The sequence below is a fragment of the Pipistrellus kuhlii genome, unplaced genomic scaffold (genome assembly GCF_014108245.1).
Source record: "Pipistrellus kuhlii isolate mPipKuh1 unplaced genomic scaffold, mPipKuh1.p scaffold_m20_p_9, whole genome shotgun sequence".
Taxonomy (NCBI): Eukaryota; Metazoa; Chordata; class Mammalia; order Chiroptera; family Vespertilionidae; genus Pipistrellus; species Pipistrellus kuhlii.
Window position 1 is genome coordinate 37172248 of NW_023425595.1, and position 27096 is coordinate 37199343.

Sequence of the window (27096 nt, forward strand, 5' to 3'; positions counted from 1 at the left end):
GAAAGTTTGAATCTATGGCTTTTGCTCTCTTGACTACAGTGTGGTTCTCCATAGTCTGTACTACTTGCTCACTCATTCATTCGTTTAGTTAACACTGCATAAAAAGCAACTGTAAAGCCATGCTCCAAACTGTTAAAACTGTTTATTTCTGAGAGGAAGAATTACAAGGGAATTTAACTTTTTACCTTTCTGTATTATTTGAATGTTAAAAAGCATTGTTACTTTTACAATTGATAGAAATAAAGACAATCCCTTTAAAACAATTCTACATTTTTTTTCATAAACAAATTAAACGTTGCCCTATAAACCTTTATTGGATCTACTATGTAACAGGGCCCACTCGTCTTCCCTGGCTAGCACTGGGTACATGCCGGTCCCAGCAGGTCCTTTAGCTTATAGAAGGTTTGGGTTCAGAGATGGGAAGGTGGCAGGTAGGGTCCCAATGCGGGGTGAGACTCACTGGCACTCTTATGATCCACCATTAAGGCCCCAGACACTCCCTTCAGGCATGGAACACATTCATTCCCAGGCTTTCGAGTGGCACATTCGCAGCAAGGCCCCAGGGAAGAAATGCAACCAGTCTCAGGATCCTCTGGGGAGCGGGCGACAGAGGAGCATAATTGAGCAGAAATCTGTGAGCCAAAGTCCTCCCATCTTCCCTGAACTTCAATAATGCTATCATGTCATCAATTTGCTGCAGGACTTGCAACAAAGTGATTGGTCTTGTTCAGTAATTAGCAGAGAGATTAAGGACTTTAATCTCCTGTCTTTTACCTGCAAGGTCTATGTACTCAGAGATGAATAAAGAATATTCGTTTTATATATATGTATATATTCCTCCCCCTGCCCCAAGATTAAAAGGACTACTGGCAGGGACACCTCAGTCAGCACCACACAACACTCATAAAATCAGAATACCTTAGAGATTCCTCCATCATTGGCAACTGAGGAAACTGAGACCAGAGAGAGGGACAGTGATTTGCCAAGGAAATGGCCAGTGAGCTGGGACTGGGACACAGGGTTCCTCTCTCCCAGGCCACAGTTCCTGTTTCTGTGCATAATTTAAAACATAAGCAGATAAAAGGTGCAGAGGAGCAGTGACACCCAACCACCAGAAGGGCAACACCTTCAGGGAGCACAGGGAAAAGGCTGTGAAGGATGGTCTGCCTTTTGGTCAAAGAGAATGCTGGGCCTAATAATTTGTCAGAAGAGAACCATCAAGGCCAAAGACCGCTCTGGTTTTCAAAGAGAGCAGAGGCTGCCCACCACCCCCCTCTTGGAGGCTTGAGTCCCTTACAGAACATGCTTATAAAGAAGTTGACTGGTCTCTGCTGGACACAGAGAGGGCAAGCACCTGGGCCAGGTCACACAGCACCTGATCAGCATCTGCTGGCTCCTGGTCAGCCTGGAGCTCTTTCACTGCCACCCCGCTCCCCACCCCCTGCGCCCGCACCTCCCTCACTGATTCTCCCTGAGTGCTTACAAGAAGAGTGCTTATAATGGGCACAGGGATGCTTACGCCCTGTGGCTCTCTCTGCAGCCAGCAGCCAGCCCCGCGGGTGCTTGGACCGCCAGGGCCCTCTGTCTCTGAGCAGTGGGAAACTCGAAAACTTTCAAAGCCAGCGCTAGACTCCAGGTACGGCCCCCTCTCTCACTTTCCCATGGTTAACCGGAACACTCCAGCACTGGTGCCTTAGGCAGGGTTGGGAGAAGGAGGGTTCCATGCAGCAACAAGTGGCTGGGCTGGCACAGTCCCTGGCACACAGCAGGTAGCCAGCGGGTGCTGTTTTAGTTTTAACCTTTCCTTCTTTTTCCGTGTCCATTTTTTTCCCCCTCCCTCTCTACCTGATGTGTCTGTCTCCTTGTGTATATCTCCATGCAGCTCTGTCCATGCAGCTCTGTCTCCTCGACAGAGCTGTCATGAGGGTGGGCACAGCAGCCTCCCAACCCGTGCGCACCAGGCAGAACGCAGAGGGGCACGAGCGGGGCTGCCTGAGCCTCAGAGCCGTCCCCGGCCCCCCAGCAACCCCGAGCGCCCCATGCACCAGGCCCCTCCGCCCCTGCAGTTCATTACTCATCCAAAGCAGGCACATTGATCAGCATCACCAACGAAAGGGGGGAAAAAACAAAACAAAACATCCCACAGAAGTTAGGAAGAAAGAGGGACTTACCGTTCGCGGCGACCCCCAGGCTGGCAGAGCCACTTTTAACTAAGAATGAATTAGGGACAAACTCTTCCTCAGAGTCTGAGTCCGGGGTTGGCTGGGCCACACCGTTGCCTAGCAACCGCCTCTGGCTCTCATTGGCCGGAGGGGAGGGGGGCGGGGAGGGGGACTGCTCAATAGGGGTTGATGAAGCTGATGAACAATGCAGGGGAGCACCTGCGAACCACAAAAGACAAACACAGACAGAAAAAAAAATAATGAAAGTTGGTTTTGAGGAACACGGGAAGGGGGAGCAAAAATAAAACACGCATCAAGGGGGAGGGGGGTGTTCCCAACAGTGGACGATGTACTGCACACGTGGCCCCCGGGGCGGGGCCGATATCCCTGGGAAACAAAGTTGGTGCAAACAAACTCCTTCTGAAGAGCAGGGGACTCCATGCAGAGAAGTCTGGAAAGAGGGCGCCTTCCAGAAAACAGGGGAGACCCTTCCTGCTTTGCCTGTTCTCTAAGACAGGCCTGAAAACCTGGGGTCTAGTCCTGCTGGCCTTGTTATCTCTCTAACAGCTGCCCCCCTTCCCTGCTCTTCTCTCCCCCCCCCCCCCACTTCAGTGGCCTCACTGCAAGCTGCCCATTTTGTCACATCACAGAACTGAAATGATGTTCTTATTAGTGGGATTTCCATCCTACATGCCTAAAACAGGTTCTGAGCTTCCTGAAAAGTAGACAGAGCTGGAGAGAATGATCCAGCAACCCTCCCTCCCCGCTGGCATTCTAGGACTTCAACACTCCATTGTTTTACTTTCCTAAGAATCTAACATCTTCAGATTCTTAAATCCTGGCGCTTTCTAAAAACGCCTTGAGCGCAATAACCTGAGCAGTCCTTTTCACTTCTGCACCCCCAGAGTCTAGCTTAGTGCCTGGCACACACTGGGCTCTGAAGGTTTGCTGGATAGATGAATTCCGGGTGTCTAATGTACTAGGATGCTTACTTTCTAACAGTCTCAGCTAACACAAGCCTATAGTTTCAGGACAGTAATATTCAGTAAGTCCCAGGATGCTCCAAGTCCCTGTGTTTGACTACAAGTTTCTAACATGCTGGGAGTCTATGCTTCTAAAACCCCAGTTTTCTATGGTTCTGGAAGCTTACACCCAACTCTTCAGAAGGAGAAGGTGAAGGCCCCAGGCCAGACCTTTGAGATCAGACAATTCACAGTCCTATCAGGGGCTGGCCTTTACACGTGTGCAGGACATCTTCCACGCGGGAGGGACTAGAATAAGCACAGACACAGAAAAGTTTACAGTACAAGACATTGCATCCACGTGACACAGCAAGGGCTGCTCCTTGTCTCCCACCTTGACTGAGACGTTTTAAAACATAATCAGATCCATCCAGTTGTGTTTTTTTTTGTTTTTGTTTTCTAAGAGACCAAGTTTTAGAAAACTTATTGCAGCCCAGATATGTGATCATAAGACTTGGCAGGGCTCTTCTGGGGAGGAAGCACAGAGCTGATTGTTGAAATAAAACAACAACAACAATAACAACAACAACAACAACAACAAAATGCTTTTTATGGTCTGTTTACCAAGAGAAGCTCACCCAGTCACAGTTACCAAATCCTGCAGGATTTTGCAGGCTCTGTGACTCTTATGTTAATCCCTGAGCCTAATCACGTGTGCCATTTTATGGAATTGCTGTGTATGCAGTTGGCTTGTTCATGTCAGAAATCCAGTAAGAGCAATTGAGGCAGCAGTGATCAGTGACCATGGTACAACTTCTGCGTGACTCTCCTCTCTGTCTTGGCTTCTTCACCTAAAAATCTGAGCTGCGATTAACCTCAAAATCACCCCAACCAGCGTTTCCAATTCACGGTGAGAACGCCTTTCTGGTGTGTTACTGTGAGGTCATCATTCCTCCGTCAGCGTGTCTTTAATTCTGACATCATGTTTGCCCTATTATATTTGTACTTACCTGTAGCTGTCTTGCACATAATGGCATATGGCACATTTTGGGGATGCAGTACATTCTTGGAGTGGACTTTGGAGTTCAACAGAATTAGGGTTTGCATCATGACCTAGCCACCTTTTGACTCTATATTCTTGGGAAAGTGACTTCCAGTTCTTCATCTGTAAGTTGGGCGCCCAACCCCCTTTATACAGGTGGCGTGAGGACTACAGATACTCAATCTGAGCACATGCTATGCACGAGAAAACGAGAACCCAGGGAGAGTCCTCACCAAATGTTTAACAAGTTGAATGAAACCATCCAATGGAGAAACCCATTCATGATTGGTCCCAGTTTTGGGAAGAATTTTTTTCGACCAGGCTGTATATATTAAGTAAATATACTTTCATTTCTTCGTCTTATATTAACTAGAGACATCTTACAGTCTCAATCAGAGCTTCTGATGAGCCTGAGATAATCAGCACCATGCCACTCGGAGTTGTCAGAATTCAGACACAAGTTAAGAAATGTGATATGTTGTTCCAGGGTATTTGTTACAGCCTCTTCCTGAGGAAATCTGTCAAACTTTATGAGATAAATAGTTCCAGAACTGAGTAAATTGTTCCATTACAAACTTCAGAGACCCTGGGCCAAGGGCAGCACGGTGCCCTCCCAGCCCCATGCCTGTTTCTTCTCCCTTCCACCCAATCACCTCAAAGTTGTCTAAGCTAGTGCTCCCCAATCCCCTCAGGCCTCTGGGGTTGCTCTGATTATTCCTAACCTAACACCCAAAGCACCTAACCAGTGCCAGGCCCCTCGCAGGCACACGATAACTCATGCGGTTTCTGTGAAGTACAGTGTTATTAGAAACACGTTGATTCCCTCCCTCTTATTCATAAGCAGCTTGTAATTTAAGTGGCCCCAAGGGAGGGTGCACAGACCCTTGCTCCTGGGGTGCGAGAATATACTAGAAACATTTATTGTTTTATCTCATCCTTTTCTAATATTTAATTCTATGCTTTATAATATATACTAGAGGCCCCATGCACAAAATTTGTACACTGTGGGAGGTGGGGAGAGAAGGAGTCCCCTCAGCTCAGCCTGCACCCTCTAGCAGTCTGGGAGTCCTCAGAGGATGTCCAACTGTCAGTCTGACATCCTTGGTGCTGTCACGGAGGTGGGAGAGTCTCCTGCCACCACCACTGTGCTTGCCAGCCATGAGCCTGGCTTCTGGCTGAGCTGCGCTCCCCCTGTGGGCGTGCACTAACCACCAGGGGGCAGCTCCTGCATTGAGCATCTGCCCCTTGGTGGTCAGTGTGCATCATAGGTACTGGATGTTCCACTGTTAGATTGATTTGCATATTAGCCTTTTATTATATAGAATTATATACTAGTGCTCAAAATACATGTAGTAAAACACATTGTTGTACCATTTCGGCATCTACAGAAGCAGGGCAGGGTTGTATTAAGAATATTGTCATGCCCAGCCAGTGTGGCTCAGTGGTTGAGCGTCGTTGACCTATGAATTAGGAGGTCATGGTTCAATTCCCGGGTCAGGCACATGCCCAGGTTGCAGGCTCAATCTCCAGTAGAAGTTGTGCAGGAGGCAGCCAATCAATGATTCCCATCATCATTGATGTTTCTTTCTCTCTCTCCCTTCCTTTCTGACATCAATGAAAAGATATATTTTTAAAAAGAATATGGTTGTATTAAGAGAGACTACATTTTAGTTTTGTTTAACTCACAAAGTTTTATTTTTATATGTGCTAGATCTTAGGAACTGTGGACATTTGACTTTTAATTGTATCACTTGCCAGCTCAGTACATGTGAGCTTGGGCAAGTTACTTCACCCCTGTGCCTCAATTTCCTCATCTATATAAAGGAGACAAGAAAAAAAAAAAAAGAACACCTACTTCATAGGGTTGCATTGAAGATGAATGGAGTTAAAACAGGTAACATGTCATGAACAGTGTGGCAGCCAGTAAACGCCTAATAAAGGTTAGATGTCATGATGCATAAATATGTGCACATAAAGCAAGGGGCGCTGGCTCTCTTCCTCTTTCCTTTTATGTAAGGGATCTGCAGAGCATGATTGCAGAAGTATCTGCTTCATTCCCCACACATTTCCTAAACACCCACTGATTTGGCTAGACAGTGAGAGTGATGCAAACTGTGAGAGACTCAGCCCCAAAGGAGCTGGTGGGTGCAGAGGGGTGTCAATCAGATCTCGGAACTTGGAGCAAGGCAGTGGTGTGACCTTTCAGAAGAGGAGACGGCCAGTGCAATGGGAGGTTAGGAGGCAAGAGGCTCATTTCAACAGAAGGAACTAGACGGGACTTCTGGAGCCATAGAAGATTCCAATGGAAAGAGATGAAAAGGTGGGGGCATAAGCATCCATGGCAGAGGGACGAATACCCAGCATAAGATTCTCAGCCTTCACCTGGTATCTCCATCCTTACCTCTCAAGTATCATGTGTTAATTACAAGTCACTTGTCACCAAGGTTACTGAGATGCTAGTATGCCGGCCTGGCCTGCTCTCACTTCCAGGAACTCACTGCTTCCTCTCTGCGCACATTTGCCCAGTTGCCCAACTTCAGGGCACCATGTACATTGAATGGCACCCCCTGGAGCACAACTACAAAGTTTTGCCCGAGTTTTTACACATTCTGTTCCTTCTCCCCCAGCATTTCCCATCCGTGTCCCTTTTCTTCATTATTACCACCATGTGTGTCTTATTAGCTCTCACTCATCCTGTGAGCTTAACCTCATAGTCACCTTCCCCAGGAAGGCTTCCCTGATGCCTTTCTGGGTGCTCCTACAGCTCCCTGGACTTTCCCTGTTGCAACACCTCCCACACTGCCATGTTGACTTGTCTGTGTCTGCCCACTAGCCTGCCTCGCTCACACACTACCACATTCCCCAGTGCCTAGCACAGTGACTGTTCATAGAAAGGACTAGCACACAGGTGCATAGAAAGCACTAGTAAAGTGAAGAAAGGGAGGTAGGAAAGAAGGAGAGTACCTGGTTTATGGAACAATGAGAACAGTGAGAAATGAATCTCTGAATAGTAGGTTTAGGCCTTGGCCACAAGGAGAAGGAAATCAGACCTTAACTGGGGAGTCATGGAAATTTTTAGGCGGGAAGATGACAAGACCCAGGGCTGTGCTTCAGAGGGATCTGTTCAGCCATCTGGGTCTCCTTTCTTATAGGCTCAGCTCGGCCAAGAAGTTAAAAGTCCACATGATCTGGGCTTGCTTTCTGGGTGGGGCCCAGATACATGTTCCTATAGGCAAGTAAGGATGCCAGATGCCAGGAGACTGTGGACCTGGAATTAGGGTCACCTTCCCATGCATCCTGGTATTATAGAATTTTCCACTGTGTCATGGTAAAAAGAGAAGATGATAGAAATGAACCTCCTTATACTTTACCTCAACAAGTGAAGGAGCAGTGAAGGGTGGCGGGGAGCCATCCAAATCTCTTGAGAGGTGGTTTCTGTGAGCCTGGCTCAAGCTTATAGTAGATAAGATGGGAAAGAAAGCAACAAAGTGACAAGTGCAGACTCTCATATAGTAAGGGTGGGGCTGAAGTAGGTTTGTGGACAAACCTTTGCAGAGCTCCTGTTGGAGGCCAGGAGCTGGCCAGGTGATTTACAAGATCTTTTCCTCACAACACACCTCTGGTGAGTAAAATTCATCCCCATTTTCAAGGTTAAAAAAGAAGGAAAAAAGAAAAGAAAAGAAAAGAAAAGAAAAGAAAAGAAAAGAAAAGAAAAGAAAAGAAGGTTTAGCACAGTCAAGTAAGCCGTCCCAGGACCTGGGTAAGAACCCATGATGGCAATGCTGTTTCTACCGTGTGATGTGAACTAAATTGATCCACCCTGGTTTGGAGTGGAATAAAGGAGATTCCTGTCCATCCACTGAAACACATCTAAAGGGGAAAGAACACATACCCAGGGACCACAGCCCAGTGTCACTCTGGGAATGTGACCTTGGCTAAGTCACTTTGCGTCTCAGCTATCTCCTTTGGAAAACGGAGTGCTGATACCCACTGCAGAGAGCTGCTGATGAATAGAGGATGTTATGCATATGAGAACCCCAGCAGTCTCCTGGGAAGAGCTCAGCCAACAGTGATTTCGCCAGCCGTCCCTCCGTGGTGGGTCTTCCACATGAAGAACAGGGTGGTTTGGGGACTAAGCGAGTACAGATCTATAAGCCAGTTAGGGACACTTGGTTGAGGTAAAAAAAAAAAAAAAAAAAAAAAAAAGAGGAGAAGTGTTAGGGTGGCAGCCGTGACATAGGAAAAGGACATATTAGGGGATCCTGAGATCTACCTTTGTCTGAACGGGTAGTTGCTTTCCTTAGTGCCTGAAGTGTAACCTCTAACTAAGCTAGTTCTCTGGGAAGAGCCTCCGGCATGCTGGATCTGGGTATGTCTTTGGAATATGCAATTAGACTCAGGGGTGAGGGGCTAACGGATGAACAAGTTCATTACTCTGCCAAAGAAAGAAAGCCCTTATCAAAACACACTTTTTAAAAAACACTTTTTCTCAGCAGTCCTGAGAAATCCATCTAAACACTCAAAAGGAATGTTCTTGCCCGATAGTCAACTCCACCTAGGCTACAGGACTGAAGATGCTGGCCTGCATACCCAGTGGGAGGGGCCGAGTCCCTGTGGGTAGAACCAGAGCATAGCTGCGTGCTGCAGGGAGGGCACTTTCTTCCCCCACAGCTCCCTGGGTCATCAGGAGGGCCTTCTCATACCTTTATACCCGCAGCCCTGCATTTTAGAAGCCAGGATGTAAAATGCTGCCCACAATGCCCAGTGCACGGCCACTACTCAATAAATGACGTCTAGAAAAACAAAAAAGCGACAGAACCCTCAGACCCACATCCTCAGGGAACCCGGGGCGGAAGGGCTCATCCTGCCTGTGAAAGCTGGCTGCATTTCATCTCCTCCGTCTCAGTCCCAGAAACACCCCAGGCCCCTCACCGAGAGCCAAGTGCATTCCTCCTCTACGCAGGCGCCAACTTCATGTCTATTTCCTCTTAACAGGGCAGACCCTTGCATCATTGAATGAGTAAAAACTTAACTTCTGAGCAGAGGATGGGGCTTTGAGGACAATGGGGTCTCCTGGTAGGAAAACTGGGGGCTGCCAGGAAGCCAGGGCCTCCGCTGCTGGGGTGCCTTCCTCCCTCCTTCCCTCCCTCCCTCCCTCTCTCCCTCCCTCCCTTCCTTCCTTCTATCTTCCTTTCTTTTTAATATTTTTTATTGATTTCAGAGCAGAAGGGAGAGGGAGAGAGAGAAAAATATCAGTGATGATGGAGAATCAATGATTGCCTGCCTCCTGCACGCCCCACACTGGGGATTGAGCCTGCAAACCAGGCATGTGTTCTTGACTGGAATCGAACCCTGGACCCTTCAGTCCACAGACTCCACAGAGCCAAAACTGGCTAGGGCTGCTGGGGTGCTTTTGACGTCTGTGAGTGATGATGGTCACATCTACTGCGTCAACAGCCTCGCCTGCCCAACGGGATCACAGGCTGCTCACTCTGTGCCCTCACTTGGCTCCGAGTCTCAGCTCAGCAAAGGTCTGCAGAACTGATTTCTATAGGTGTCTGGAATGAATGGAAATCCACTGCTGCAAAACATTTCCAAGTGCTAGAAATCTGGCTTGTCACTGCCAAGCCTCAGTTTACAAGTTAAGGATAACACGTAATTTATCCTGCATTACTGAGTCATAGTGCCCCACTTTTACTCTAAAAAGGTCCTGATTTAGATAACTAATTACATGGTCACATGGACAGTATAGATTCAGCTCCACATCAGAGGCTGAGTGGTCTGCTGCAAAGACCAGGCCCAGGTGCAAGTCTGCAACATGCCATGGGATCACGGGCAAGTCCTCTGACCTTTCTGTGCCTTGACTGCCCATCAGGGAGTTAAGACTAGAACATTCTAAGGCTCTTTTGTGTGGTCCAACCTTCTACAAGACAGGAGTAACAGTAGTCCACATCTCAAGGGGCTGTTCTGAAGGAGACTATCGATTTCAGTTACAATAGACAGTCAGGCTCCTTCAGCATAGTAAATGCTCATAAAACATTTATTGAATGAATGGATTTATATAAATGTATTGTAGAAAAGATCAGCTGAATAAAATCTTTAACAATGGTTATCACTGATATGGGCAACTTTCATTTTTTTAAAATACGCTCATCTGGCTTCTAATTTTTCTGCAATAACACATACAATTCTTTTTATACTCAAATTGTTTTTTAAAACTTCAGGGAAAATGAAATAATAAATGTGAAATTATTTAGTAGTACTAAAATAGATGTTGGTTTTAAATATAATTTATTTTCTTCTTTTTTTTAGAGAGAGAGAGAGGAATGCAAAGAAAAATCGATTTGACTTGTTATTCCACTTATTTATGTATCCATTGGTTCTTAGGTTCTTATGACAAAGGACTGAACCCATAACCTTGGCCTATCTTGATGTCGCTCTAACCAACTAAGCTGGCTGGGACCCAAATAAGATTTTATGTACTGATATTGGTAGTATAATTTGGTTTAAACTGATTTTTTAAAATGTGAAAACCTTTTAACTAAACAATTCCACCTTTAGGAATTTACCCAAGAACATAATCATGACTTCTCAAAGATTTACTTATAAGGATATTCATTATACTATTATTTGTATTAGTAAAAAGCAAAAAATAAAATTAAATGTTAAAAAGAAAAAAGACCCTTATATTAAAAAGTGCCTAGTTATGTAAATTAATGCACATCAGTACATGCCTTAAACTGTTAATATGCAGACATTCTAAGCCATGCTTGTAAAGAATTTTTAGGGACATGGAAAAATAGGATATAAAAAAAGCATGAGGCAAACTGTATAAAAGTAATTCTGACGCTGTTTAAATATGTGTGTGTGTGCGCAAACTGTATAAAAATGTTAATACATGTTACCTCAGAGCAAAAGAATTATGAATGCATTTTATTTTTTCTTAATGCTTCTCTATATGTACTATTTTTTTTTCAGGGAACAAATATAATAATGAGATTAAAAGAAAACAATCCAAGTTATTAGAAGGAGAAGAAAACATATACACACACACACACACACACACAGGAAGGCAGCAAAGACGACAGTGTCTGCTTTGGGTGCTAATGGGGTGAGTCGGCAGAGCTGAAGCCTCCTGGGTCCAAATTTTCCAGCCTATTAAGTCCTGTGGCTCCGACTCTGCAGGCTGGGCAGCTCCCACCACACCGGCCTCCTCTCTCCAGCAGTAGTTATTTCAGGAGCAGGTCTGGGGCCATCTGTCTCTGTGACTTACGCTGGGAAAATGGCCTCTGGAATACTGGCCGCCATAAATTTCTCAGGCTCAGCTCCTTTGATCTCCAGCCCTCTGCCTTGCAGGGATCCCAGGGCCCTGTTTGTTCTTGTTAAGCATCGACCAGGAGAGAAGCTCTGCTCTCACCTGCCGGTCCAGGAGGATGCGGCTCCTGGTGCACACTCCCCGTGGCCTACCTGCCAGTCTACCGCTTGGCACAGGGATATGAAATGAGGACATTCATGGATTTTCTGGTTTTTGTAGGAACAGCTTTATTAAGACATAATTCACATGCCATATATGTCACCTATTTAGAGCATACTATTGGATGGTTTATAGTATACCCATTTAGAGCATACTATTGGATGGTTTTTAGTATTCACATACCATATATGTCACCTATTTAGAGCATACTATTGGATGGTTTTAGAGCAAAAAGTAGGTTTACGGTTGCTTGTATGAAAAATAAGGCATTCATAAATAATACAAGAATAAACTGTTTCTGGTATCACAACTGTAAACCTACTATTGCTCATCCCTGTATTCTCAGCGGAGCACAGTCATCATCACCACAATCAATTTTAAAATATTCTCATCACCCCTACCCAGAACCCCAAACTCATTAGCAGTCCCTCTCCATTTCCTTCTAACTCCCTTGTAGCCCAGGACAATCACTCATCTGCTTCCTGTCTCTATGGATGTGCCTGTTCTGAACATTTCCTATGAATGGAATCATATGTGATTTTGTGACTGGCTTCCTTCACTTTACATGATGTTTTCAAGGTTCATCCAAGTTGTAACATGGGTCGGGACTTTATTTAATTACCCAACAACATTGCATCTGAATAAGCTGCGACAAGCATGTGTGTGCAAGGTTTGCTAGGTGAACTGTTTTCATTTATCTTTGAAATATACTTAGGAGTGCAATTGCACGATCAGATGGCGACTCTGATCAGCCTTTGGAGGAACTGCCAGGCTATATTCCAGTGGTGGCACCGGTTTTCCCTCCCGCCAGTAATGTGTGAGAGTTTTAATTTCTCCAGATCTTTGCAACACTTTTTGCTGTCTGACTTTCGATTACAGTCATTGTAATGGATATAAAATGGTTTCTCATTTTGGTTTTAAATGGCACTGCCTGATGGCTGAGAGTACTGAGCATCTTCTCATGTGCTTATTGGCCATTTGTATATCTTCTTCAAGAAATGTCTAGTTGAGACTCTTATTTTAAAATTGAGTTGTCTTTTTGATTACTGAGTGTCAGGCACTGATTCGTTCATCAATTGTGTGACTACCTTGTCCCAGGCACTGTTCTAAGCATCACTGATAGATAAGCTAGACTTCAGTGCTTGGGTTATTGGATATTTAGAACTAAACCTGGAGGGGGCCACAGTGTTAGGGGTGAAGGAGACGGAAATGCTTTATATGCTGTGAGAGAGGCAGCAATGTTGGAAGCGGAATGTGTGGTGAGGCAGGTGTTGGGGGGTAAGGGAAAGGGAAATGACAGATCCACAGAGATCAATTGTCAGCTGCAATTTCAGGTTTCTCAAAGATTCTTATAAACTTTTCCAGGAGATGCCACCAAAGGGATTTAAGATGGTCCATTGGGGCCACCAGAGGTTCTAAGTGGGCCATGGGATGTGGGGGAGAAGGAAGACACAAGGCAAGCTGGATTACCTCTGCCAGCAGTGTGACCAAGGAGGGACAGACATTTATGGCAGGCCTAGCACAGCCTGCTGTCATAGAGCATTCTGTCCAGCAGGAAGTTCATATAAGAAATTGCTTCCAAAGAGCTGCTTTCAGAGTCATTTATTACTTCCTGGCTTTAAATATGTATATATATTTCCCTCCTCCCGCTCAATTTATGGAGCTGTAAAATTCCAGGCCCCAGGACAAAGAAAGACCACAACCTGATGGTCAAGTCCTATTTATACTCAAATCCTGGGACATAATGGAGTACTAGACACAGAGGCAAGAGATTGGGAGTTGTGGAGGACATAGGGCCAAGTTGCTGGAGGAGACAAGGGAACTGAGATGAACTGGGTCCCTATTACACATCCACCTTGTGGAGGGACTTTATATACATCACTTCAATCAAGCCTCACCCCCTGCAAAAGCATTGGGATCTCTCCAACTGGCAGATGCAGCATGCGAGGCTCACAGAGAGCCTGGTCAAGGGCACCCAGCTGGTGCTAGGCTGGGCCTTGTCCTGTTGGACCCTAAGCACCCCTCGTCTCACGTAAATAATCTGAATGAATAATAGTAATAAACTCGAGAATGTGCCTTTGTAAATTCCAGGGTTTGCTTCCCTGGAATTGAACCACGGGAGGGGGACAATACTGTTCAAACAGTGAGTCAACTTGCTCAAAGCCGAAGAGCTAGTGATGGTGATCTGGGATGCCAACCTAGGCCACCGGAGCTCAGGGCTAGAGCACTTTGTAGAAACTCAATTGGTATTTCATAGAGTCTTAAAGGGGAATGAAGGATTAGTGTAATCAATAAACAGGGGGAAAAACGAACCAGAAAAAAAACACACACATAAAAATAAAACCCGAGCTGTAGAAATCTCGTTTGTGCAGTTTTCTGGAAATCTGTTTTATTTCAACAAGAAGGTTTTTGAAATAACAGAGAGCATTGTGGTGTGAATGTAAGCACACACTGAGAGGTATTTCTTTACATTGTTTCTCCCCATAAACGCCCTGATTCTAGACGGCTTTCCCTCAACTCCCTCCCTGTGCCAAAGCCTCTGTTTCCATTAGATTTCTACAAAGCTTTCAGAAACTTTTTTTGGGGAAAAGCACAAAAGTAGTAAGGGCTACGCTTTCTAGAAATTCCTGTGCTCTCACTCCAAGAAATTTTGAAAAACTAAGGAAAGCAATCTTAAAAAACCAATGAGGCACAGGGGACAGTGGGCAAGTGGAGAAAAGGCTGCTCAAATCTGTTGCCACGTGACAGCGTCCCCACAGCCTGGATTTCCCCGGAAAAGGTGCCCAAAGCCTGGGGCCAGTTAGGAGAGTTTAGGGGAAAATTAGAAGCAGGCTTGTTTGTACCCCAACTACTCTTGGTACAGAAAGGAGCCTTTTGAGATCATCAGAGAAGGGAAAGGAATACACATTTGCCAAATATCTGCTGTGTGTCCAGCAGTGTGCTCATCACTTTACATGAGCTTTCCAACATGACCTTCTCAGCAAGGTCATTCCCTCACTCAACAAAGAACTGAGGGGGCTACCTCAGAATGTTGTCAGCCTCTCTGCTGGGTGCTGGGGCACAGTGGGAAGCGGGATCATGTCAAGTTTCTGTCTGTGTTAGTTGAGTTCCCTTGGGTTGCAGTAACCAAGAACCCTACACGGAGTATCTTAAACAACAGAAAGGTTTATTGTGTCATAGTTCTAGAAGCTAGAAGTTCAAAATCATGGTGTTGGCAGGGCCCTTCTCCCTCTGAAACCTGTAGAGAAATCATTCCTTGCCCCTCCTAACTTCCAGTGGTTCGCTGGCAATCTTTGGTGTCCTTTGGATTGCAGCTGCTTACCTCCAATCTCTGCCTTCATTGTCATATGGCTATCTCCTTTCACGGGATCTGTCTTTACCTGGCTATCTTCTTACAAGGACACCGCTCTACTCCAGCAGGAATTTACATTTTCAATGACCTAATTTCCAAATAAGATCTCATTCTGAGGGACTTGGGGCTATAACTTGAAAATCTCGTGTGTGAGTGTGTGTGTGTGTGTGTGTGTGTGTGTGTGTGTGTGTGTGTGTGTGGAGGGTGCACAATTCAACCCATAATACTTGCCTTAGAGAGATTATAATAGAGAAGCCCCCCCCCTTTATAAATATTTTTTTTTATTGATTTCAGAGGGGAACAGAGTGGGAGAGAGAGATAGAAACATCAATTATGAGAGAAAATAATTCATTGGCTATCTGCACACCCCCTACTTGGGATTAAGCCCACAACCTGGGCATGTGCCCTGACTGGGAACTGAATCATGACCTCCTGGTTCTTAAGTCAACACTCAGACATTGAGTCATGCCAGCTGGACTATAAAAGCTCCCTTTTACAGATGAATAAGTTGAGGCATGGGGAGGCCAAGTGACTTACTCTGGATCTACAAGTAGGAAATTGAACATCCAGGACTGACTCCAACCACATATTCTGTCTACCATATCAGACTGTCCTGCAAGTGTGGGGTTTCCTCAGCTGGTGGTCACATATATAAAAGGAGCTTTGGCATATGTCAGCACAGTTAGGACTTGTGACACCTCTGTCACATTTAGTCTTGTGATACAATTGTTCCCAACTATATCTATATACACTGAGTGGCCAGATTATTATGATCTCTGAACTCATAATAATCTGGCCACTCAGTGTATATCCTATATAATAAAAGGCTAATATGCAAATTGTCCCCTTGACCAGGATTTCGACCAGCAGGGGGCTGGCCAACCACCCATGTCCCCTCCCCCTCACCAGGCTGACTGGACCCCACCCATGCACGAATTCATGCACAGGCCTCATATATATATATATATATATATATATATATATATATATACACACACACACACATATATATATATATATATATACTGAATGGCCAGATTATTATGTGTTCAGAGATTATAATAATCTGGCCACTTAGTGTATATATAAGGCTAATATGCAAAGTGTCCCCTCAGGAGTTCAACTGGGAGACAGGGAGTTTGCTCACTCGCTTTGATGTGCACTGACCACCAGGGGGTGGCAAGGAACGTGGCAGGCAATAAACAACAGTGGCAGGGCACTGAGGGAGTGAGGGAAGGAGGAGACAGGGAGGTGGGGTGGTGGGGAAGCTGATGGGTCCTGATTGTTGGCCAGGCCTAGGGACCCTACCCATGCACAACTTTCATGCACTGGGCCTCTATTTTACTCATCATTTGCTCTAGAACCACTGAGGTGATTCAGTCCTCCAGAGGAGGATTAGGTTTGGACCTAAGTGAGCAGATGCCATGCTCAGATCCAGGGGATCAGGCACCAGAAATGAAGCCAGACACAATACAAGTAGCTGAGGAAAAGGTCTAGGCTGCCCAGGAAGGCTGGTCATCCTGATTGAGGGCACTGGATTGGAAAAGAAATAAAGGTGTTGGCTGGCTTTGTTTCTTTTAACCAAAAAGTTTCATTTGGAGAGGAAAGAGTTTGCATTTTAGAGGCTAGAGCCATTCAACATCCCAAGCCCAAGAACTCATACCTAGCCTTGGCTAGCAGACTGAGAACCTGCTATCAGATGAAATTTCTTGCTTTCTAGAGGGGAGGGTACAGGGGAAAGCTCCCTAGGCATTTCTTGGGCAGAGCCTGAGAAGCAGCACCCATGATTTCAGTGCTGGCATACATAAACTGCTTTGGCCTCAGATTTCATGTGGTTGGGGAAGTGAGGCAAGAGAGAGGTGCCTTCAGGGTAGGAAACACTTTGGGGATGTTCCCACATGCTGAGTTCCCAGAACTCAGCAGTTTGCGAGGTGGAGGCGGGTGTCAGGTTCTGTGTAATTTGTCAGAAGAGGGGAGTGCCACCCTCTTGGGGAAGAAGGCCAAGCACCCTTCTGGAGCATCTGGTCCATCAGATTATGCCTGCTCAGTTCTCAGCGATCCCACAGGGGTCTCCCCTCAGCATCCCAATGGAGTTATGGAGGGAAATGAGACTGGGTCCTGCCTCCCTTTGAAAAGTCTCAGTTTAGTGGCTCAACAAACCGGACAGTGCTATGAGAGTGGGGAGCTCGGAGGACAGGCCCTGAGTAAGGAAGCCCTAGGGCACAGGAAGAGCAACTCTCTGCAGGAAGTGATGGTTAAGCAGAAACTTGAAGGTGAACCAGGAGTTGGCCAGATGAAGGAGGCATTGTGGGTGTGTGTATGTGTGGTATGTGCATGTGTGTGTATGTACAGAGGTGGGCTGGTTTCCTGTTCCTGGCGGTGTGAACTGCATGTCCAGAGGTCAAAGGTGGGGAGCAATGAGTATGAACAGCTGGGTATATCTGGAATAGAGTGGGAGAGAGGTTCAAATGCTGGGAAGGCCGCTGGTAGAATCTGTGGCTTTCCCTCCTTCCAGGACTCTAAGCTCCAGCATCAGGTAGCAAGTAGGCTGTGCCACCTACACCAAGTCACTGAGCCTCTCTGGGTCTCTTTAACTGAAAACTAGCATGGTTACACAGGCTGCCTCCTAGACTCTCTTAGAGTTCCAATAATGAAAACAAGCAAGACTGATTTATGCTATTCCTCTTCATCTTTATACCAACACTCTGAATTTCTCTTTATTATCCCCATTCGGCAGATGAGAGGAGGAAAGTTCAAAGAAGGTTAAATGAGTACATCCTGCAAGTCTATGATTTTTCTGAAAGAAACTTCCCTCAGGCTTTCTGCCTGAATAGCGGAGTATTTTGCTCTGAGAGGACTTTCATGCAAGAGAGAGAACTAGTTAATAAAAATGATTATGATAGCTACCACTGATGGGGAACTTTTTCTTTGCAAGATATTGTAATAAATGGTGCATAGACATACGTCCATTTTTATTCTCACAATGATGTTATGTGGCACTAACTCTTATTAACCACATTAGAGACAAGGACACCAAAATTGACAGTGGCCAATCAATTTGGTCAAAGTCACATAGTTGGCTGGGATGGGAGTGGCCCCAGGGAGCTGACTCTGGTCAGAGATTGAGCTCCCAGTCACTCTTCTGTGAAGCTTAAAAAGAGCAAAGCCCCTCTAACCCTATCTGTAGGTTTACACATGGGAAAACTGAGGCCTGGGGAGATGACAGAGTGAGCCTAAAGTTCTATAATAATGCAGCAATAAATGGTTTTGTGCAATTAATGTCAATAACAGTAACAGTAATGAGGGCAGCCTAGCACAGTGTCAAAACATGAATCCTTTTTAAAGGTTGGCATTTTTTTTAAGGTTGGCACATTTAAATAATATGTTTTTTTTTATTATTATTGATTTTTAGAGAGAGAAGAAGGAAGAGGAATAGGGAGATAGAAACATTTGATGAGCCCCACCATTGTTGCTCAGTGGTTGATCACTCACCAATGAACCATGTCAGGGCACATGCCCAGGTTGTGGGCTTGACACCCAGTAGGGGGCTTGCAGGAAGCAGTTGATCAATGTTTTTCTCTCATCAATATTTTACCTCTCTCTCCCTCTCCCTTCCTCTTTCTCTAAAGTATATATACATGGGATTGTTTTTCCTGGGATGGTAGGTTGGTTCAGCATCTGCAAATCAATTATTTGATACATCACATAAACCAAACAGAGGATAAAAATGATATAATCATATTGATAAACGCAGAAATACCATTTGATAAAATTCAACTTTCACCGTTGATAAAAACTCAGCAAAGTGAGGATAGAGAGAATATACCTAAAAAAAATAAAGGGCACATATGACAAACCCATAGCTATCTTCATATTTAATGGTGAAAAGCTGAAATCATTTTTCTTTAAGATGTTCATTTCACTACTTTTATTAAATATATCACTGCAAGTCTTAGCCACAGCAATCAGAGAAGAAAAAGAAATATAAGACATCTAAATTGAAAAGAAAGAATATGGCTATTATCAATAAATCAGAAAGCAAGTGTTGGCAAGAATGTAGAGAAAAGGGAACCCTTGTGCACTATTGGTGGGATGTAAACTGGTGCAGCCACTGTGGTAAACAGTATGGAGGTTCCTCAAGAATTTCAAAGCAGAGCAGACCCAGCAATTCCACTTCAGGGTATTTATCTGAAGAAATCTAAAACACCAATTTGAAAAGATATATACATTCCAATGTTCACTGCAGCATTATTTTCAATAGCCAAGATATAGAAACAACCTAAGTTTTTATCAATAGACAGATGGATAAAGAAAATGTGGTATATATGAAATGTCACTCAGCCAGAAAAACGATGATATTTTGCTATCTGAGACAACATGAGGGATTATATTATACTAAGAGGGTATAATACTAAGTGAAGTAAGTCAGACAGAAAAAAGACAAATACAATCTGACTTCACTTATATGAGGAATCTAAAAAACAACAACAAAATAAGTGAACAAACAAAAAAGAAACAAACTCATAGATACAGAGAACAAATTGATGATCTCTAGATGGGAGGGTAAATAGGTAAAAGGGATTAAGAAGTACAAATTTTCAGTTATAAAAATTGTCATGGAGATGTAAAGTACAGCACAGGGAATTCTATGTATTGCAAATTGTCCCCTTGTCTGGGAGTTCTACCAGGGGGCATGGTCAGCTGAGGGATGGGAGGGAGGTCTCCGCTGATGGTGGCAGGGGGAAGTGAGGGAGAACCCTACAGGTGGCTGGCAGCCACTAGGGACCCTATCAGTGCATGCATTTCATGCACTGGGCCTCTAGTATAATCAAAAATATCACAACTTTGTATGATGTCAGATGAGTATTAGGCTTATTGGGCTGATTATTTCATAAGTTATATAATTGTTTAATCGCTATGCTGGACACTTAAAACCAATAATGTATGTCAACTTTAATTAAAGAATAAAAACTTAAAAAAATCCTTGCTTATCTGCTAGATGTAAAATATCTTAAAGTCATTTCAACATTTATTATTTTATTGGTGTTTTTCTATGTTTATCAGATATTCTATTTATACATCTGTGAATTACTATACATCTTTGCACATTTTTTTTCTTATTGGGTTATTTTTCCGATTTTTGGTGATAAGGCTTTGTGCATGTTAAACAAATTAATAATTTTACATGATGCAAATATCTTTCCAGTTTCCTTTGACATTATTTATGTTGTTGCTGTTGTTTTGTTCTCATCATGCAAAATTGTTTAACTGGTATTTCTCCGTCTTCTCATGGCTTCTGAGTTCAGGGATGAGCAGCCAACTTCCTGAATTGTTTTCCTGTTATCAGGCCTTTCCAGATTCCCTCTGGGTCTGAGGGCCAGTATGGAAGCGCATATAGACAAACTAGGGGCACCAGCTCTGGGCTCCTCCCGCCTGCACTCAGAAGACACTCTGCATGTGACAGAGCCTTTCCTTTCTTCCCTGGTCCCTGGTCTCCCTCCATGGATTATGAGGAGGGTAACAACCATTCAGAAAAATAGATTTTCAGTTTGGATACACTAGGAGCAGTTCCCTCTTTTCTTCTGGGCTCTTGTCCTCCTGGAATGGAGGCAGAGAAATATTGGGGAAGACAAATGTGATGAAAATTTGGAGTTTCTCAGGAAATTCTGATTTGGCTGTTTGTTGAAGGAATGAAGTAAGATTTTTGAAAGTTCTTTAAAACTCAAAGAAACATCTCTAACAGTTAAGATTTTTAATTTTTCAGAAGAAAGAAAACATATTAATCAAACTCTGTATGCCTTTTATTCTCATAAAAGTTTTATCCCTTTGTGGTTGTAAGTAGGGTCATCCTGGCTTTTAGACGAGAGGGCTGTAGCTTGGGGAGATGACGTGGGAAACGGCCATGTTGTAAATGGATGAAGGGACTTGAGTGCAGGTCCCCTGACTCCTGGCTTATGGCTATGTGCTCTGGAGTCAATGGGCAGAGTTCATCTTGGCTCTTTGGGTCACTGTCAGTTTTTTTTTTTTTTTTTTAATATATTTTATTGATTTTTTACAGAGAAGAAGGGAGAGAGATAGAGAGCTAGAAACATCGATGAGAGAGAAACATCGACCAGCTGCCTCTTGCACCGCAACCAAGGTATATGCCCTTGACCGGAATCGAACCCAGGACCTTTCAGTCCACAGGCCGACGCTCTACCACTGAGCCAAACCGGTTTCGGCAAGGGTCACTGTCAGTTTGATCTTAAGCAAATAACTTAACCTCTCTGAGTTCAGTTTCATCAATTGTCAAATGAAGATAATTATGTTTGCTCATATGAGTTCTGGTAGGGTTAAATATGAAAAAGAACACACAGTATAATGTTTGCCCCATAGAAAAGGCTTTAATAAAATTTAGGAATAATAATAATAACAACAATAACAGCAGCAACAACTTTCTATGGTTTCTTGGCCATCATGTCATATCTTTCTAGGTACTTTCATATTCTTAGTCTAGTCTCTTGTGATGATAATAATTACTGTTTATAGCAGCTTCACTCATAAGACTCTGGAAACAATCCAAATACTCATCAATAGATAAAATGATATATTATAGTATATTAATACATTGAAAAGTTCCACAGCAGCTAAAACAAGCAATAGGTAAATGCAACAATATGGATGACTCTCACTGACTTTTTATTCATTTGTGTTAAGGAAAAGAAGCTAAATATAAAACTATATCAAATTAAAAAAGGTTTTGCGTAGTGAAGAAAACCATCAACAAAGCAAAAAGACAGGTCACTGAATGGAAGAAGATATTTGGCAATGGTACATCCTATAATGGATTAACGTACAAAATATATAAGAAACTCATACAACATAACATAAAAAACCCAAACAATCCAATTTAAAAATGGGCAGAGGACCTGACTAGACATTTCTCCTAAGAGGCCATACGCATGGCCTAGACATATGAAAAAATATTCAACAATAGTAACTATCAGGGAAATGCAAATTAAAACTACAATGAGATAAGACCTCACATCTGTCAGAATGGCTATCATCAGTACATCAAAAAACAACAAGTATTAGCAAGAACAGGGAGAAAGGAAAACCCTTATGCATTGTTGGTAGAACTACAGATTGGAGCAGACACTATGGAAAACAAAATGGAGCTTCCTCAAAATATTAAAAATAGAACTACCATATGACCCAGGAATTTCACCTCTGGGTATTTATCTGAAGAAATCCAAAATACCAATTTGAAAAGATCTATGCATCCCTATGTTCATTGCAGCATTATTTACACTAGTAGCCCTGTGCACAAATCGATGCACCAGTAGCTCTCTTTGGGGCCTGGCTGCCCTGTGCCCACTGCCCAGAAGCTCTCTGCGGACCAGAGGCCCATCTGCAGCCAGGTGTGGAATGCTTGCCTCCTCACTGGAGCGCTGCTTAGTGCCTGATGCCCAGAGGCCTTCGGCAGTTCGGATGGAATGCTTGTCTGGTTGCCATGATGATGAAGCAAACATTCTGCCAGGATGCTCACACTGCCCACTCTCAGCAGCCACCCCCTTCTCCCCCCGCAAGGACTGGGGACTCTGGCAGGGCTGAGAGTACTGGGTACTGCCATCTTGTGGCTATGGGCACCACCATCTTTGTGCTGGAGTGACAGTTATTTTGCATATTACCCTTTTATAGGATAGCCAAGATATGGAAGCACAACCCAAGTGCCCATCAAAGAGAAATGATAAAAGAAAATGTTGTACATATATAGAAATAATACTCATCCATAAAAGGAATGAGATCTTACCATGTGTGAAAACATGGATGGACCCAGAAAGTATGCTAACTGAAATAATTGAGACAGAGAATAACAAATACCATGATTGCACTTATATGTGGAATCTAAAAAAACAAGTAAATAAACAATCAAAACAGAAACAGACTCATGAATACAGAGTACAAAATGATGGTGGCCAGATGTGAGGGGGCTTGGAGCAATGGGTAAAAAAGGTAAAAAGATTAAGAAGAACATATTGTCTATTATAAAAATAGTCATGGATCTATAAAATATACCATAGGGAATATAGTCAGAAATATTGTAATAAGTATGGATGGTGTCAGATGTGTACTAGACTTATTAGGGTGATCACTTCATCTACACTAATAAAAGAGAAACATGCAAAATAACCATCACTCTGATACACCCACAGGCCACGCCCACAATCCAATCAGGAGTGAGTATTCAAATTAACCCAACCAAAATGGTGGCTGGCCATGGAGCGAGCAGGAGGCTTGGATTTCCCCGGCAATGGAGGAAGCCAAACTTCCTGCCCTGCCCTGGCCTCCTCTCAAGGCTACAAAGTTTCAATTATAGAAGATAAATACCATATACCAGGGCCTCCACTTGGGTCGCCAGGGGGTGTGGCTGGCCTGAAAACCACCATAGGCCCCTCACCCAGGCCACCCCATGCCCCAAGGGAACCCCCACCCTGATCTGGGACACCCTTCAGGGCAAACCAGCTGGCCCCCACTCATGCACCAGATCTCTATCCTATCTAATAAAAGAGTAATATGCAGATTGATCATCACTCCAGCACACAAGATTGCTGCCCACATTTAGTCAAAGATCCTATCCCCATGTAGACACAAGATGGTCACCACAAGATGGCCAGCATGGGAGGGCAGTTGGGGGAAATCAAGCCTGAAAAGGAGGACAGTTGGGGGGAAGGGATCAGTCCAACAGGGGAGGGTAGTTAGGGGTGACCAGGCCTGCAGGGGAGGGCAGATACGGTGACCAGGCTTTCAGGGGAGTTAGGGGCAATCAGGCTGGCAGGGGAGCAGATAGGCATCGATCAGGTTGGCAGGCAGAATTGGTTAGGGGCAATCAGGAAGGCAGGCAGGCAAGCAGTTGGGAGCCCGAATCCTACCGGGATCGGGCCTAAATGGGCAGTCAGACATCCCTGAAGGTGTCCCAGATTGGAGAAGATGCAGGCTGGGCTGAGGGACACACACTTCCGTGCACAAGTTTTGTGCACCAGGCCTCTAGTAGGTTATATAAAATTCCAATCACTATGTCATACACCTGAAACTACAATATAAAACTGTATGTCAGCTTCAATTGAAAAATAAATTAATAAAAGATATTATGTACTGTATATTGCTATAACATTCAAAAATGGACAAAACTAAACAATATGCACAGAAATTGCAATAGTGGTTGTCTCAGGGTGAGAAGGTACATGAAAGTTTGCTGAAAACATTTTATGTCTTGATCTGGATTATTGCTACAGGGATGGCTACATTATAATCTGTCACTTAAGTATACTTGAACCCTTTAATATATGCATGTGATTCCTAAAAAAATTCTCAAGGAGCTCAAATAAAAATGCATAGCTGACAATATGGTAAATGCAAAAGTACTTGAAATAATAAAAATAGTCGTTATGATCACAGGCTAATTCCTTTAATGTGGGCACTGTGTGAGCACTTCATTTACTTTATCTCATTGACTTAATACCCTTAGATGTAGGTACTATCAGCTATTTGATAGATGAGAGAACTGATGGTAAGATAGCTTGCAATCTTGGAAACAGACCCTCCCACCCCAGTTAGGTCTTCAAATGACTGTCACCCTGGCTGAGATACCCAGTCAAACTATTCAGGGAAGCTGCTTGTGAATCCCTGACTCACAGAAACTGTATGAAATAATGTTAAGTGGTTACATTTTGGGGTAATTTGTTACATAGCAATTGAAAACTAGTAGTAGGAGAAGGGTCATTTGGGTTAAATGACTGGCTTCACAAGCTTAAAGCTTAAAGGAATCGCAAAGCCAATAATCTTGCCTGAAGACTACAATTGTGGTGGCTGTTTCTCAACATAAACCTGGTGTTTATTTGTTCACTGGCCTGTACGATTGCCTTTAACATTTTATTTTGTGCTTGTGTTGCACACAGTAAAGGCCCAGACCTGTCATTGCATACTTTAGTTGTATTCTACTGACCTTAATTCTCTTAACCTGAATAATGTCAAATTTTGCAAAGAAGAAATAAAAACATGTAACTTATTAATAAGTTAGCCCTATGGGACCCCAGAGCAAATCAATAATTCAATTGTGTTTAATACCAACTCTCTTCATTAGCATGCTAATCATTACTGTCAAAATTTGCCTGATTCTGTTCACATTAACCAGGGGTTACATTTTGATCAGAACTTAGCATTTAAAGAATCACAGGGTGTGGGGAAAGATCTAGAGATACATTTGGCCCAGTCATCTCGTCTCCAGGCAGGTGTTTGAGCTGTGTTCCAATGTATCCAGAGGTAGAGATGCACACATTCTTTGCTAGCACTGCGCTTTCTACTTTTTGTTTCATCCTAATCATCAAATGAATATTTTCCCACCCCACGCAAACTTCTGCTGCTTCCAATTCAACTCCTTCTCTTTTGTTTTATCTTATGAGAACATGAAGAACAGGTGTTAAGATCTCTCTTTAGAGAAGCCCTGCCATGCATTCGGAGTAATTAACTTGCAGCTCCATCTTCTCATCTGCAGCTTACACAGGCCCAGCTCTTCGCTCACTTCAGAGGGGTTTCCCAGTCCTCCTGTCTGTCCCGTGAAGACCCTCTCTGAATGCTCTCTCTCTTCTAAGTGGCAGTGCCTGATGAATGCAGTCATGGCCCAGCATAAGGATGAAAATGATGGTATTTCCACCCAATTTATTGGGCCCACGTATCATTTTAGAACTCATGTCCACCGTGTTAGACTCATAGGTATGTTGGAGGTGTAAAAGTCATTTTGTCCCGCCTCCCAACTTTATACCTGAGGAAACTATGGCCCAAAGAGACCCACTCAAGGGCCCCGAGTGACAGAGCTGCCGAGCTGAGTCTGGAACCCGGGTATTCTCCCTTCCCGCCAGGCGCCTCTCCAGTCTCTCCTGCTCAGCCAGGAGTCACCTGGTGCGATCTCCCAAATCTGTTGAATCTCCATCCTCTTGTTGCTGTGGACCACAGAGGACCTTGCACCTGGCACAGTAGTCCCCCCTTCTCCGTGGTTTTGCTTTCTGCTATTTCAGTGACACTGGTTCAAGGGACTGAAAACGTTAAGTGGAAAGTTCCAGGAATAAACAATTCATCAGCTTCAAACAGTGTGCTGGTCTGAGTCGCGTGATGAAATCTGTGCCATCCAGTTCCATCCCACCTGGAATGTGAATCAAACCTTTGTCCGGAATCTTCCACATTGTAGAGGCTTCCTGGACATTTGTCACTTAGCAGCTGTCTAGGTTATAAGATTGACTGTCGAGGTATCATTGTGCTTGTATTCAAGTAACCCTTACCATGGCATAACGCTACCTCACAATGCCTACGGCACAATGCTCACTTCACCTCATCAAGTGGGCACTGTGTCATCTCACATCATCACAAGAAGATGAGGGGTAAGTACAGTACAACAAGTTATTTTGAGACAGACCACATTCACCTAAATTTTATTAGGTATTGTTGTTAATTTCTTCCTGAGACTAATTTACAAATTAAACTTTATCCTAGGTATGTTTGCATAGGAAGAAAGTATGTGTAGGAATCAGCACTCTATGGTTTCAAGCATGCACTGGGGATGGAGGGGATCCCCTGGGGATGGAGGGGACCACCTACTACACTGACAGCAGTCTACACTGCAACCCTGTTTGCAACAGTAAAGACACAGACAACAGGGGCCTACGTGCCACAAATCTCATGAAGTTGTTAAAAAGAATGAGAAGAGCCCTGGTGGGGTACTCAGTTGGTTAGAGTGTCTTCCCAATACATAAAGGTTGTGGGTTAGATCCCTGGTCAGGGCACATGCAAGAATCAACCCACAAATGTGTAAATAAATGGAACAACTTGATGTTTCTCTCTCTCTCTCTCTCTCTCTCTCTCTCTCTCTCTCTCTCTCTCTCTCTCTCTCTCAATCTCTCTTGTTCCTTTCCTTCCCTCTCTCTAAAGTAAACATTTCTTTTTTAAAAAAGAAGAAGATCTAAAACTGCTGCTGAGGAGTGATCTTCAACATGCAACATTCAGTAAAAATCAACCAACAACAACTAGAAGGGCAGCAAATAGAGTATATATTTCTATGAGGTTTCAAAAGG

At 44.0% G+C, this 27096-nt stretch overlaps 1 protein-coding gene across 6 annotated transcripts in view; it reads right to left on the reverse strand.

The window, feature by feature from the left end:
* Nucleotides 1-27096, reverse strand: part of TENM4 (teneurin transmembrane protein 4) — a 547191-nt gene that overhangs the window by 264252 nt on the left and 255843 nt on the right. For 5 of the 6 annotated variants that reach the window (XM_045577427.1, XM_045577429.1, XM_045577431.1 and 2 more), the window contains one exon: nucleotides 2172-2381. The exons of the other annotated variant lie outside the window; for it this stretch is intronic. In XM_045577427.1, coding sequence (XP_045433383.1) covers nucleotides 2172-2381 — 210 coding nt within the window. The remainder of the gene's footprint in view (nucleotides 1-2171; nucleotides 2382-27096) is intronic. 6 annotated transcript variants of the gene reach the window in all.